At 50.4% G+C, this 14,489-nt stretch overlaps 1 protein-coding gene across 1 annotated transcript; it reads left to right on the forward strand.

Moving 5' to 3' along the window:
- Positions 1 to 3,084: 3,084 nt before the first annotated feature.
- Positions 3,085 to 12,144, forward strand: LOC122547821 (claudin-7-like). The gene is made up of 4 exons (XM_043686398.1): positions 3,085 to 3,437; positions 8,435 to 8,599; positions 10,560 to 10,644; positions 11,082 to 12,144. The coding sequence occupies exons 1-4, from the start codon at positions 3,215 to 3,217 to the stop codon at positions 11,245 to 11,247; spliced, it is 639 nt and encodes a 212-aa protein (XP_043542333.1). The 5' UTR covers positions 3,085 to 3,214; the 3' UTR covers positions 11,248 to 12,144.
- The last annotated feature ends 2,345 nt before the right edge of the window (positions 12,145 to 14,489 follow it).

Here is a 14,489-nt window from a genome sequence, read left to right on the forward strand (position 1 = left end):
GGGTTGGAGGATCTGAGCTACAGGGAGAGGCTGAACAGGCTGGGACTGTTTTCCCTGGAGCATCAGAGGCTGAGGGGTGACCTTATAGAGGTTTACAAAATTATGAGGGGCATGGATAGGGTAAATAGACAAAGTCTTTTCCCTGAGGTCGGGGAGTCCAGAGCTAGAGGGCCTAGGTTTAGGGTGAGGGGGGAAAGATATAAAAGAGACCGAAGGGGCAACTTTTTCACCCAGAGGGTGGTACGTGTATGGAATGAGCTGCCAGAGGAAATGGTAGAGGCTGGTATAATTACAACATTTAAGAGGCATTTTGATGGGTATATGAATAGGAAGGGTTTGGAGGGATATGGGCCGGGTGCTGGCAGGTGGGACTAGATTGGGTTGGGATATTCTGGTCGGCATGGACGGGTTGGACCGAAGGGTCTGTTTCCGTGCTGTACATCTCTATCACTCAATGACTCTACAGCACATGGACTGCAGCGGGTCAAGAAGCCAGCTCACCCCCACTTACTCAAGGGGCAACTAGGGACGGGCAGGAAATGCTGAGCCCAGCCAGCGATGCCCATGTCCTGCAAATGACTAAAAATCTTTTAAATTTAAAAGCAAACAGAACAAGAGAGGTAGAGAAACTGAGAGAGACGAGAGAGAGAGAGAGAAATGCAGCCGAGAGAGGAACAGAAAAGGATAAACAGAGAGAGAGAGATGAGAGGCAGAGAGAGAGAGAGAGATTGAGAGAGAGAGAGAGAGACAGAGATAGAGGGACAGTATAAGAAGAGGAGAGACAGACAGACTGAGGGGTGACAGAGAACGAGAGAGAGAGAGAGAGAGAGAGAGAGATAGAGAGGAATAAGGAGAGACGGTGAGAGGGAGTGATAGACAGGGCCAGAGGTGAGAAATAGCAATGAGGTGAAACAGACAAATGAGAGAGAGAGAGGAGTATCCCTGGTGGGATTGAAACTTTGCCTGGAGGGATTGGAGATGTACAGAGAGTTTGCGTTTGTCCATCAGAGATACAGGCTGGTTTGTGGATTAGAGGCAACACTAGACTGGAGTCTGACCATGGGGCTGCACACAATTTCCAGAGAATAATAAAAGGGAAGAGGAGATCACATGGGGGTTAATTTCCCTTTCACACACCATTTTCCCCACCAGGTACAGCAGCGGAACTGCCTAGCCCCCTTCAGCAGAGTCAGTAAGTGAGTGAGGGGCTTGCTGAGGCTGGGGGTAACCTACCCCAGAGCAGGAGAAAGGTTCCTCATCTCCTGTAGGTGAGATTAAACCCAGCCCTCACTCACTGTTTATACAAGGATCAGGAGCTGGGAGTTAACAATCAACAGATCCCTGTTAATGTTTAACAGCTCAATGGGAACTGCCACATCAGAGTGACAATCGGTCTGTTACAGAATGCTGTCCCAACCCTCCTCCCCACCCAGCTCAGAACGGGCTGCTCCCTCAAGCTGTGGGTACAATGGCTGGTGCAGCCCAGCCCCTCTGCTCCGAGAGGTCGGAAGATGACATGAGGCTCCCTCAAAACTCTCCTGCTCCTCGAATACTGCCTTTTCCAGCGCCACACTCTTGACTCAGTAACTCCACACTCAAACATTTGGACACACTCCCAGAATCACCTCCAGATTTTACCCTCCTCAACCTCGAGGTCATCTGGCCCTCCACTATCCACAGCACAACTCTCACAGGGACCCCGTACCAACCCCCTCCCAATCTCTGTAACCCCCTCCAGCCCCTACACCCCTTCCCTAACTCTGTAACCCCCTACACCCCTCCCTATCTCTGTAACCCCCTACACCCCTTCCCTATTTCTGTAACCCCCTCCTGCCCCTACATTCTCCTATCTCTGTAACCCCCTCCAGCCCCTAATGACCTAATGAGCTTAAGAGCCTAAAAGTCCTTTGAATGTTGGAGTTGGGATGTCACGTTTAGGTTGTACAGGACATTGGTGAGGCTTCTTCTGGAATACTGTGTCCAGTTCTGGTCACCCTGTTATAGGAAGGGCATTATTAAACTGGAGGGGGTTCAGAAGAGACTTACCAGGATGTTGCTGGGAATGGAGAGTTCATTTATAGGAAGAGGCTGAACAGGCTGGGGCTGTTTTCCTGGAGCGTCGGAGGCTGAGGGGATGACCTTATAGCAGTTTATAAAATCATGAGGGGGCGTGGAGAGGATAAATAGACAAAGTCTTTTCCCTGGGGTGGGGGAGTCCAGAACTAGAGGGCATAGGTTTAAGATGAGAGGGGAAAGATATAAAAAGAGACCTTAACTTTTAACACAGAGAGTGGTTTGTGTGTGGAATGAGCTGCCAGAGGAAGTGGTGGATGCAGGTTCAGTTGCAATGTTTAAAATACATTTGGACAGGGATGTGAAGAGAGTCAGCCAGCACAGAAACACACCCTTCGGCCCAACCAGTCCGTGCTGACCCTAACCCCAAACCAAACCAGTCCCGCCTGCCTGCTCCAGGCCCATACCCCTCCAAACCTTTCCCAGTCATGGACTTCTCCAAATGCCCTTTAAATATTGTAACTGTCCCCACATCCATCACTTCCTCAGGAAGCTCATTCCACACACCAACCACTCATTGGCCCCTCACGTTCTTTTTTTTAAATCTATCTCCTCTCACCAGCCCCCAAGTCTTGAAAAAAATCCCCCATCCCTAGAGATAAGCCCTTGCCATTCTCCTTATCTCTACCCCTCATGGTTTTATGAGGGTCACCCCTCAACCTCCCACACTCCAGGCAAACAGTTGGGGTTTTTAAATTTGAACTACTGGCAGATAATTTGTGTGTCCCTTAATAATTAACGTGTGAACAACCCCGTCGGTTGTTTTATTGCAAACTCTTGAGAGGTTTGTTTTGACGGGGCTTTGGAGGTAGAACAGGATGTCTGTTTGTGCTCAGAGACGGTGGAGGTGAGAAAGGGGTTTTGGTTTTAATGATGTTTGAAGTTCTCTTTCTCTGTTCCTCACGAAACTCTGATTTCCTAATCGAAACCTGGTGCGCGTCCCCGAGGGGGGGCGGGGCGCGTTCCCGAAGCCCTCCCCTCTGGTTTTTATATACAGGTAGAGAAGGTGGGGCAGGTTAGAAGGTGTTGGAGAGCTCCAGGAGTGACGGTGCGCTGCGTGGTCGCTGGGAGTTTGAATTGAGGAAGGTTTCTCTTTGTGCTGGGCTCCGGGCTGTTTGATTCTCCCTGTCTCCCCTGCCTCATGGCTAACTCCGGACTGCAAATTCTCGGCTTTACTCTGGCTCTGTTAGGATGGATAGCCCTGGTAGCGAGTACCATCATGCCCCAGTGGAAGATGTCTAGTTACGCCGGGGACAACATTATCACAGCTCAGGCTGTGTACATGGGGCTGTGGATGAACTGTGTGTACCAGAGCACAGGACAGATCCAGTGCAAGGTGTATGACTCTATTCTAGCTCTGGGAGGTGAGTCTAGGAGGGCGGAATGTAATTTACTCTAAGACTGGCTCTCTGTCTCTGAGTGAGTGTGTCTCCCTCTTGCTTTCTCTGGTTCATATTCCCCATTTCCCTCTCTTTCTGTCCCTATGTGTCTCTATTAGTTTCTGTCTTTCACATCCTCTCTTTGTCTCTCTTTCTGTCTGTGTCTCTGTTTATCTTTCTCTGTCTGAGTCTATATTTGTGTGTCTCCCTTCCTCTGTGTATTTCTGTGTGGGGGCTCTTTCTTTCTTCTCCCCCCACCCCTAACTAGTTCCTTTTGTCTCTGTGTGTGTGTGTGTGTTTATATCTGTATGTGCCTTACTTCTGTATCAGTCTCTCCTTTTTCCCCCCTCTTTGTCTGTGTGTGTGAGAAAGAGAACTTGAGGGGATTGAGCTGAGACTCTCTCTCTCTCTCAAAGTATTGAATTGGTGCCTTGTTGGAGACTTCTGTTTTTAATTTCTCTTGAAGTTGTTTATTTTAAATCTACTTTATGGGGATTTTAATTATTTTTTTTATTGCTTATTTTTGTACATGACCTCCACTTTGCCCTCTATTAATCTCTCTCGTGCTCACGCTCTCCCTCTCTGTCCACCTGTTTGAGGATTGGCACAAATACTTTCTGAAATGGTGGGTTTACTGGTCTTTGTTTGTATTCCGTGTGGCTCCTGCACCTGGGGGAGAGAGGGAAGGTTGTCTTAGTTTGATTTTTGACAGTGTCTGGGTCCCTGAATCTAGCCCCTGGTTCTGGGGGGGGGGGGGAGCAGGGTCACTAAATCTTGTAACTGATGCCTGAGTGAGGTGTGGGGGACGTTCAAACTCCTGGGTTCTGTTTTCTTTTGCTGGGAGCCATTTTGAATCTGGCTTTTATCTTATCAGGCTGAGGGAATTTTAAACATAAATATTGATAACCCTCAATGTTGGGAGATCAGATTAGTCTGACAATAAAAGGGGACCATAAAACAATACTGTTTGATTTGGAGAGGTTATATAAACAGCTAGAGATTGGAGAGCGTAAGAGTAGGCTGGAGTGGGATTTGAAGTCCAGCACCTCACTGTGGTGGGGGGCTGGCATGGCAGGGTGATGCTGGGGCATCAATGATTTCTCATGCCCCTGAAGGGTAGCAGCCCTGTCAGTTGGGGCAGTTGGCATTTGGAGCAGAGAAGATTTCACCGTGAGCAGGAACTGATGGCAAATTTCCCCACTCCCTGTGGAGGTGGGGGAGAAAGAGATCCTCCAGAAGTTTAAAACACTTTCCCCCCCCCCCCCCCCCCCCCCCTGCCCTCGCAGAACCAGGAGATTTCCTAGCCCCACCTATTGTGACTGGGTGGATCCTGATTTTCCTGACTGCTTTCCAAAGAGTAGCGAGAGCCTGGGGCGAGGGAGGGGTGGGGGAGTGCAGGGATGGGTGAGAACCAGGCTGGAGCTGGCCTCTGTACCGCCCCTTCCCACCCCCACCGGGAGGAGAGGCTGGGAGGGGCCCTCTGCTTGGGTCTGGGGAATGGGTTCAAGCCTCGGCCAAGCTGGTTGGCTGTCTCCAGGGTTCGGCACTGCCTGGGCAGAGATTTGGAGATGCCTGGCGTCTCTGAGCTTTCTCACCTCCCCTGGTTGTTGCTGGTTGGCCACTTAATGCCCCTCATTTCCATTGGCACTGTATTGGAGCTTTGAACCCTCATGGCTGGAGTAATGCTGTCCCTTCTCTGGCTGGTTGAAAGCTGGCATTGACGTGGACTGGCCGAATGGCTTCAATCTGCCCCTAACACCCCCTGCCTTGAATCGATACAAGTCCCAGGGACCCAAACAATGGTTTTGTGGATCTCCCATAGATGACTCAGTGGTCAGCGCTGCTGCCTCTTGGCACCAGGGACTCTGGTTCGATTCCTGCCTTGGGTGACTCTGTGTGGAGATGGCACGTTCTCCCAGTGTCTGTGTGGGTCTGCTCCGGTTTCCTACCACAGTCCAAAGATGTGCAGGTCAGGTGAATTGGCCATGCTCAATTACCTACAGGGTTGGTGCACTAGTCAGAGGGAAATGGGTCTGGGTGAGTTACTCTTCAGAGGGTCAGTATGGACTTGTTGGGCCAAATGGCCTGTATCCACACTGCAGGGAATCTAATCATTTCCTGGTGAAAAGTGAGAGTCCCATTCCCCCTCTGTGTGGGAGCATGGTAAAGTTAGCCAATTTGGGATCTTTTCCTTCCAGTTTCCTGTCAGGATGTTATCTCTCCAAGATGGCTGCCAGTGTGACCTGATTAGCTTCCACATGAAGTGGTTGCACAATCACACTCTTGGGTTTATTTGTTTCTTTTTGAAACACATTTTTGTTCTGGGTGGGGGTTGGGGGCCATGGGAAACCCTACATTGATTGGCCATTTGGAGATGGGTTGGTGTGCTCACTCGCAACAGAGGAGCTGGCCAGGCTCTGGGCCTGGAGTCACGTGTGGGGCCCATTTCAGGCTGAGGTTTCCATCCCCGCAGGATGTTACTGGGAACCCAGGTGACTTGCAGAGGGTGGGCTTGTAAGACCAACTGGGGTCCGCCCTGGGGCAGAGCAGCTCTGGCTGTTTGTTATAAGGACGGGAATCTGGGGAGACCACTCCCCCTCGATTTACTGGGATGTGGTCTCGTGAATTCCCAGCACCACAGTCGGTCAACGATTCCTAAAATCCATGTGTCAACCCTTCTCCAAGATTCAGGGAATTGAGTTTTTCTCTGGGGTTTAGCAGCTGAGTCCAGACCTTCCCAAGGGCAAAACAGCAGTCTAAGAATTGCCATTCACATGCTCCCCCAGCCCCAGCTAATGTTGTGGTGCCCTGGAATCACTGAGCGTGGGGAATGTGTCAGGTACCGGGGGTTCTGGGCTGGGAGGGCATCTCCGAGCAACTCGTTGCCTTTCTAATGGAAGGAGTGACTCGCTAATCCAAGTGAGACCAGCGAGGGAGGTCTGGAGGGACTGGGCAGTGTTGGAGTGAGGTTCGGGCTGGGTGAGGAGGGAGGGAGGGAGTGAGTGAGGTTCGGGCTGGGTGAGGAGGGAGGGAGTGAGTGAGGTTCGGGCTGGGTGAGGAGGGAGGGAGGGAGTGTAAGGAGGTAAGTCGGGGTGAGGAGGGAGGGAGGGAGTGAGTGAGGTTCGGGCTGGGTGAGGAGGGAGGGAGGGAGTGAGTGAGGTTCGGGCTGGGTGAGGAGGGAGGGAGGGAGTGAGTGAGGTTCGGGCTGGGTGAGGAGGGAGGGAGGGAGTGAGTGAGGTTCGGGCTGGGTGAGGAGGGAGGGAGGGAGTGAGTGAGGTTCGGGCTGGGTGAGGAGGGAGGGAGGGAGTGAGTGAGGTTCGGGCTGGGTGAGGAGGGAGGGAGGGAGTGAGTGAGGTTCGGGCTGGGTGAGGAGGGAGGGAGGGAGTGAGTGAGGTTCGGGCTGGGTGAGGAGGGAGGGAGTGAGTGAGGTTCGGGCTGGGTGAGGAGGGAGGGAGGGAGTGAGTGAGGTTCGGGCTGGGTGAGGAGGGAGGGAGTGAGTGAGGTTCGGGCTGGGTGAGGAGGGAGGGAGGGAGTGAGTGAGGTTCGGGCTGGGTGAGGAGGGAGGGAGTGAGTGAGGTTCGGGCTGGGTGAGGAGGGAGGGAGGGAGTGAGTGAGGTTCGGGCTGGGTGAGGAGGGAGGGAGTGAGTGAGGTTCGGGCTGGGTGAGGAGGGAGGGAGGGAGTGAGTGAGGTTCGGGCTGGGTGAGGAGGGAGGGAGTGAGTGAGGTTCGGGCTGGGTGAGGAGGGAGGGAGGGAGTGAGTGAGGTTCGGGCTGGGTGAGTGCTGGCTGGGTGAGGAGGGAGGGTGGAGTGAGGCGCTGCTAGGGAGGGAGGGTGGGGGAGACGATGAGGAAGTGGTTTGATTGAGTTTCTGCTTGTCTCAAATGCACCTTCTTCCTCCCAGGATTTGCCTGTGGTTTTGGAAGTGGTTTTCTGGAAAATGCTGATTGCTGTGGGGAGGGGGAGGGGGAGGCTGTGTGACCTGTGAGGAAGAGAACTTTCTGGTTTAAACCAGTCCTTACCACACCTTCCTTGTTCAGAGAAGCAGTTACTTTACAATGACTGATTACCTGTGCCAAGTTGTGGGTGAGAGAGACTGGACACTCGTGTGTGTGTGTGTGTGGTTTTCAGGCCCCCCCCTGCCCCCACAGCTATGGGGAGCATGTCTACCTTTACATATACCCTGCCCTGTCCTCTTGTGTGGGTTTTTATTTCTTCCCCCACTGGAGGAAACAGCTGTGGGATCGCTCTGTGCACTGTCAGACCCAGCCCCCTTTCCCAGAGGGGTTCCTAGCCCACCCCAAGCTATCCCCTCACTCCTGCCTGAGGCCCACTATCCATTGCTTTGAGCTGAAAGGGCTTATGCCCGAAACGTTGATTCTCCTGCTCCCTGGATGCTGCCTGACCTGCTGCGCTTTTCCAGCAACACATTTTCAGCTCTGATCTCCAGCATCTGCAGACCTCACTTTATCCATTGCTTTGAGGCCATTCAGCCCCCCTGCCTGTGCTGTGCTGCCCCCAGGGCTCAAAATGGTGATCATTTTGACACCAAAGTGAATGGAGTGGATTTTGATTAAATTCCATTTCTTTTTTAAAAAAAAAAACACTTTGAGGGAGTCCACCCAACACCAGTACAGGACTAAGGGAGGCCATTTAGCCCATTTAAGTCTGACCTGTCCTGGTGGCATCTGTATTATGGACAGGCTTGTCTCTGTACTCACTTGTGTGGAAATCTGGGATCTGGGAGGGATCAATCTGTTCTGAAGGGCCTTATGATGATGACGTGATTGGATAGGGACAATGGAGTCTGAGTCTCGCTTAAAGTCCCTTGAAAGGAGGGAGACAGACAGGAGTTGAAATGCCAAGCGGTTCTGACAGCACGGCAGAGAATTCCCAGGGACAGAATGGCCTCCTGCTGCTGTCTGTGGTTGGGAGTTGGGAGTTTCCTGTTGACTCTGATCTAACACCCTCCTTCTCTCTTCCAGCCTCACTGCAGGCCACCCGTGCCCTGATGGTGGTGGGTATTGTCGTTGGTGTCCTCGCTGTGGGCATCAGCTCAGTGGGTATGAAGTGCACCAAGTGCGGTGGAGATGACAAGGTCAAAAAGTCTCGGATCGCGATGGGTGGCGGCATCACATTTATCCTGGCAGGTAAGTCTGTGGGTATAACTCCCACCCCCAGTGTCCGTGTGCCTGTGGGTATAACTCCCGTCCCCAGTGTCCGTGTGCCTGTGGGTGTAAGTCTCATCCCCGGTGTCCATGCCCGTCCATCAGCCTGTGGGTATAACTCCCATCCCCAGTGTCCATGCCCATCTGTGGGCCTGTGGGTATAACTCCCATGCCGGTCTGTGAGCCTGTGGGTATAACTCCCATCCCCAGTGTCCATGCCTGTCCGTGAGCCTGTGGGTATAACTCCCATCCCCAGTGTCCATGCCCGTCCGTGGGCATGTGGGTATAACTTCCGACCCCAGTGTCCATGCCCGTCCGTGGGCATGTGGGTATAACTCCCGACCCCAGTGTCCGTGTGCCTGTGGGTATAACTCCCGTCCCCAGTGTCCATGCCCGTCCGTGAGCCTGTGGGTATAACTCCCATGGAGAAAGTGAGGTCTGCAGATGCTGGAGATCAGAGATGGAAATGTGTTGCTGGAAAAGCGCAGCAGGTCAGGCAGCATCTAGGGAACAGGAGAATCGAAGTTTCGGGCATTAGCCCTTCTTCAGGAATGATTCCTGAAGAAGGGCTAATGCCCGAAACGTCGATTCTCCTGTTCCCTAGATGCTGCCTGACCTGCTGCGCTTTTCCAGCAACACATTTCCATCTCTGTATAACTCCCATCCCCAGTGTCCATGTCTCTCTGAGGCTGTCTTTCTACACTGGAATGTGCAGAGGGATATGGGCAGGGGAATAGGCAGTTCGGCCCCTCTGATCTGCTCTCCCTTGGCCCAGGGATGAGTGTTTACCCCCACAGGGCCATTTTCCAGCACTGTCCCCCACTTCCCATTCTTTGTTCAAGATTTGGGATCCATTGATCCCTGCCTGGTGTCTACGTAATCTCTGACTGAGCTTCCACAGCCCTCCGTGGCGTGGGGAGGGGAGGGATGTGGGGAAGAATTCCAAGGATACACTCAGTCCTTCTGAGTGACCTGACCCTCACTGTCTTGGTCTGAAGTGGCTGGCCCCTCTGTCCCGGTCTGAGGTACACCCCGGGCTCACCCAGAGATCTCTCTGTGCCTACCCTGTTAATCTGCCAGGGCAGGGTTTTGTATGTTTCATGTCTCCTCTGTCACCCCCTTACACCCCCTGCCTATCTCTGTAACCCCCTCCAGCCTCTCCAATTCCAGCCCCTTTACCATCCCCCGATTCCCCATCGCTCCCCCGTTGGGGACAGTGCCTTCAGTTGCCTAGACCCTGATCTCTGGAACCCCCTCCCTGAACCTTGTACTCTTTGTCTCCGTCTTTTATGTAACCCCCCTCCCCAGGAACCTGTCCCACAGTGGGGTGGGGAGGGGGGGGGGGGGCAATGTCACTCTAATTGGAGGAGTTTTATTTGTGTGAAGGAACTCATTTATTTTTTTAAATAATTAACCCCCACACTACCGCCTAACTGCAGTAGTGCTTATAAGGAACCCATTTTTTTTGTATTTTGTAGAACATTTATTTGAAAACGATACAAGTGAAGATAACAGAAAGCAGATTACATTCAGAACACATTTCTTTGTCTGCAAATGTGCAAAGGCATCTTGATCAATTTTGTACAATGAATCCAAAAAGACGACATAAAAATATTATTCAGTAAAAATAAAAGCTTCAACAGTTGGAGTTATTCTGTCACCAATTCATAATTCTCATTGAAGCATGTATTCTGCACAATAACCCCAAACTAAAAATATTAAGTTAAAACACATCTGACGGAAAGCAGAATGTTTGTGGATCCCCACATGGCTCGATAGATTTGTCATTTTACCTACTTTACAAATGATTTTCAAAGGAACTCATTTATTGCGAATGGTGTCCTGTTGTGGTTGGCCGTGTAGTTGTGGGTGTGGGAGCTCTCTGCTCCCTGTAATTGTTCTGCCTGCTCACTAACAGTCTCTCTCTCTCTCCCCTCGCCAGGACTCTGCGCTCTCATTGGTGCCTCTTGGTATGGAAACCAGATAGTTCGAGACTTCTACAACCCACTGACTCCAGTCAACACCAAGTAATTGCCCTTTCTGTTACTCTGGGGAGGGGGGGAGGGGACTGGGGTAGGATTGACTCCACACAGTCTGAGTGACAGTCATTATTGGCCCTGCTCAGTGTGTTCACCTGCTGCCAAACCAGTCCGTCAGGTTCTTGTGGCACTGCTTCTGAGGCAGCTCCAGCAAACGCCCTGTTTAATTTATTACTGTCTCCCACTGATAGACCTGTCCCCACTGGGACTGTACCCCAGGGTTATACAGTGACAGACCTGTCCCCACTGGGACTGTACCCCAGTGTTATACAGTGACAGACCTGTCCCCACTGGGACTGTACCCCAGTGTTATACAGTGACAGGCCTGTCCCCACCAGTACTGTACCCCAGTGTTATACAGTGACTGACCTATCCCCCAGGATAATACAGTATTGAGATGTAATGATCCTGTTTTTTTTTCCCAGGTATGAGTTTGGATCTGCCATCTTTGTGAATTGGGCAGGCGCTGCCCTCATTCTGATCGGTGGTGGGATGCTGAGTTGCTCGTGTCCCAAGAAGAATGGTTACCCCCGATCTTACCCCAAGTCCAAACCCCGATCTAACGCCACCAGCAACAAGGAGTTTGTATGAAGTTTATATCTGCTCCTGGCGAGAAAGGAACTCCTCTCACCCTGTCGAAGATGTTTGTACCCCCTTGAAAAGACTTCACCCGAGGAGCTTAACGAGAGCCATCACTCTATTATTGAAGGGGCGAGAAATTGCATTTGTATAACGCCATGTAAATTACTGCTTGGGACTGTTATTTTTTTAATCACTTGATAAACCTGTAGATTTGTGACTTAGTGTTTTTTGTTTAAAAGACATGTTTTCTCTATAGTTTTAAGGAGGGATAGGGCAAGGCAGACTATCATCAGCCGTTAGTAACTTGTGGAGTGGGTTTTATTTGTAAAAGTGGAACTGAATACAAGGTGGCTTGAGTTAATCCCCTTTTCTGTAATTCTAATTTAAAGTGTCCAAATATTTCAGTCCATCTGTGTTCTGGGCCCTTTGAGATTATGGGATGTTGGGTGGGAGGGTAGCAACTGGGAAGGTTCACTCTGGCCCTGGAGGTCATTGGAGTGAGTGATTGGTTTTTAAAGCAGCTTGCTTCTGTGGGTCTTTAACCCTCCAGTTCTGAAACAGATCACTTCGGTTTTTTAAAAAAATCGAGATACAAACCTCTCCGGTTCCCTCAAGATTTTGTTTTTGAAGGAGTTCTCTCTTGCGCTCTCTCTCCTGCATTCCTTCTATCTCTGTCTTTGGTGTGGGCAGAGGAGCTGACCTGGAGAAGCAGCATCCCACAGCAAGGGACAGTTAGCTCTTGGAACCTGTCTCAATTTTCCAGGTTAATCATGATTTAAAAAAAAAACTGTTCTTGTACACGTGCCAGGATTGGAGGGTTTATTAAGAGTTTTGCTGAGATGTTTTTATTAAGAAATGGATTGTAGCTGTACATTTTGTTTGTTTATAAATAAATTTTTAATCTGCTGCTGTCTCTTTCTCCATGTTGGGGTCCTTGCGTTGACAGGTTTTGGGGAGGACAGGGGTGACCCTTGGTCTCTCTGGCTACTGACCCCTGGAGTTGTCAGTCTCTGGTCTTCCCTCCCATCCTTGCTGTGCTGGCTGAGCAATTTGGAACAGGACTAGACCATTCAGCCCTTTGAACCTATCCCACCACTCAATATGGTCATGGCTATTGGGCTGAGTACAAGGTATTGAAATGGCCAGTTACCTTGTACACCACCTATTCGTCTCAGCTTTTTGTAGGACACCCTCTCTGAGCTCCCACAGCTCTGAGGGACAGCATTCCAAAGGTTGGTTGAAACATTTTCTTTCCAACTTCTTCAGGGAATGTGGAATTTCCTGGCAAGGTCAGTCTGTTACCCGTTTCTAATTACCCTTGGTTGGCCGTTCGGTCAGTCTGATTTTAAATTGTAGAAGAGAGATGGAATTAGAAATTAACTTCCTGTTGAGATTTAAAGGGAGAGGGGAGATGACAGTCCGAGAGGAAGGAATTCAAACCCTTATGATTATTTAATGAATTGAGTTCAATCAGGATGTGACAGGGAAACTCGTGAATGTATGCGATATCTATCGGAAACCCTCTTTTCCCCACTGCCCTGCAGGAAGGAAAATCTGCCATCGTTACCCAGTCTAGTCTACACGTAACTCCTGACCCACAGCCAAGAGGTGTCCCTTTTTACTGTTCTACCGCCTCCCCGTGGTCAAAGCAGGCTGTGCGGCTCCCACCCATTTCGAATGAAGAATCTTGCATTTTAGTTGCACCTCTTCCCAACCTCTCTGCCAGTGGAGGACTGTTTTCAAAGTGGCTGGAAATTGTAAAATGGTGCAAACATCTGCACAAATTTGTTCTTATATACTTTCATCATTCAAAGCCCACCACTGAATCAGAAGGCAGTCAGAGAGCGACACACAGCTCCATGGGTAGAGAGAGGCACGCTGATAGAGACATCGAGAGGTACACACACGGATAGAGAAGTCTTACATAGAACATAGAAGAATACAGCGCAGTACAGGCCCTTTGGCCCTCGATGTTGCACTGATCCAAGCCCACCTAACTTGTACTAACCCACTATCCTCCATATACCTATCCAATGCCCGCTTAAATGCCCATAAAGAGGGAGAGTCCACCACTGCTACTGGCAGGGCATTCCATGAACTTACGACTCGCTGAGTGAAGAACCTACCCCTAACTTCAGTCCTATATCTACTCCCCCCCGCTTAATTTAAAGCTATGCCCCCTTGTAATACCCGACTCCATACGCGGGAAAAGGTTCACACTGTCAACCCTATCTAACCCCCTAATCATCTTGTACACCTCAATCAAGTCACCCCTAAACCTTCTTTTCTCTAATGAAAACAGCCCCAAGTGTCTCAGTCTTTCCGCATACGATCTTCCTTCCATACCAGGCAACATCCTGGTAAACCTCCTCTGCACCCGTTCCAGTGCCTCCACATCCTTCCTATAGTATGGCGACCAAAACTGCACACAATATTCCAGATGCGGCCGCACCAGAGTCTTATACAACTGCATCATGACCTCAGGACTCCCGAACTCAATTCCTCTACCAATAAAAGCCAGTACGCCATATGCCTTCCTCACCGCACTATTTACCTGGGTGGCAACTTTCAGAGATCTGTGTACATGGACACCAAGATCCCTCTGCTCATCCACACTACCAAGTATCCGACCATTAGCCCAGTACCCCATCTTTTTGTTATTCTTCCCAAAGTGAATCACCTCACACGTAGCTACATTGAATTCCATTTGCCACCTTTCTGCCCAGCTCTGCAGCTTCTCTATATCCTGCTGTAACCTGCCACATCCTTCCTCACTGTCAACAACTCCTCCGACTTTCGTATCATCCGCAAACTTGCTCACCCAACCTTCTAACCCCTCTTCCAGGTCATTTATAAAAATGACAAACAGCAATGGTCCCAAAACAGATCCTTGCGGAACACCGCTAGTGACGGCACTCCATGAAGAAACTTTGCCATCAACTACTACCCTCTGTCTTCTTCCATCCAGCCAATTCCTAATCCAAACCTCCAACCCACCCTCAATGCCATATCTCCGTATTTTCTGCAGTAGCCTACCATGGGGAACCTTATCAAACGCCTTACTAAAATCCATATATACCACATCTACCGCTTTCCCCTCATCAACCTCCTTCGTCACCTTTTCAAAGAATTCAATAAGGTTTGTGAGGCACGACCTGCCCTTCACAAAACCATGCTAACCAAATTGTTATTAAGTACAAGGACGTTGAAAATACACAATTACTTTCCCTTGTATTAATATTGTTAACTGA

Source organism: Chiloscyllium plagiosum, unplaced genomic scaffold, assembly GCF_004010195.1.
Source record: "Chiloscyllium plagiosum isolate BGI_BamShark_2017 unplaced genomic scaffold, ASM401019v2 scaf_4901, whole genome shotgun sequence".
Taxonomy (NCBI): Eukaryota; Metazoa; Chordata; class Chondrichthyes; order Orectolobiformes; family Hemiscylliidae; genus Chiloscyllium; species Chiloscyllium plagiosum.

Coding starts and splice junctions, on each gene's coding strand:
- LOC122547821 (XM_043686398.1), top strand. CDS start 3,215: ATGGCTAACTCCGGACTGCAAATTCTCGGCTTTACTCTGGCTCTGTTA. Junction 3,438..8,434: donor CTCTATTCTAGCTCTGGGAG/GTGAGTCTAGGA, acceptor TCTCTCTTCCAG/CCTCACTGCAGGCCACCCGT. Junction 10,645..11,081: donor CTGACTCCAGTCAACACCAA/GTAATTGCCCTT, acceptor TTTTTTTCCCAG/GTATGAGTTTGGATCTGCCA.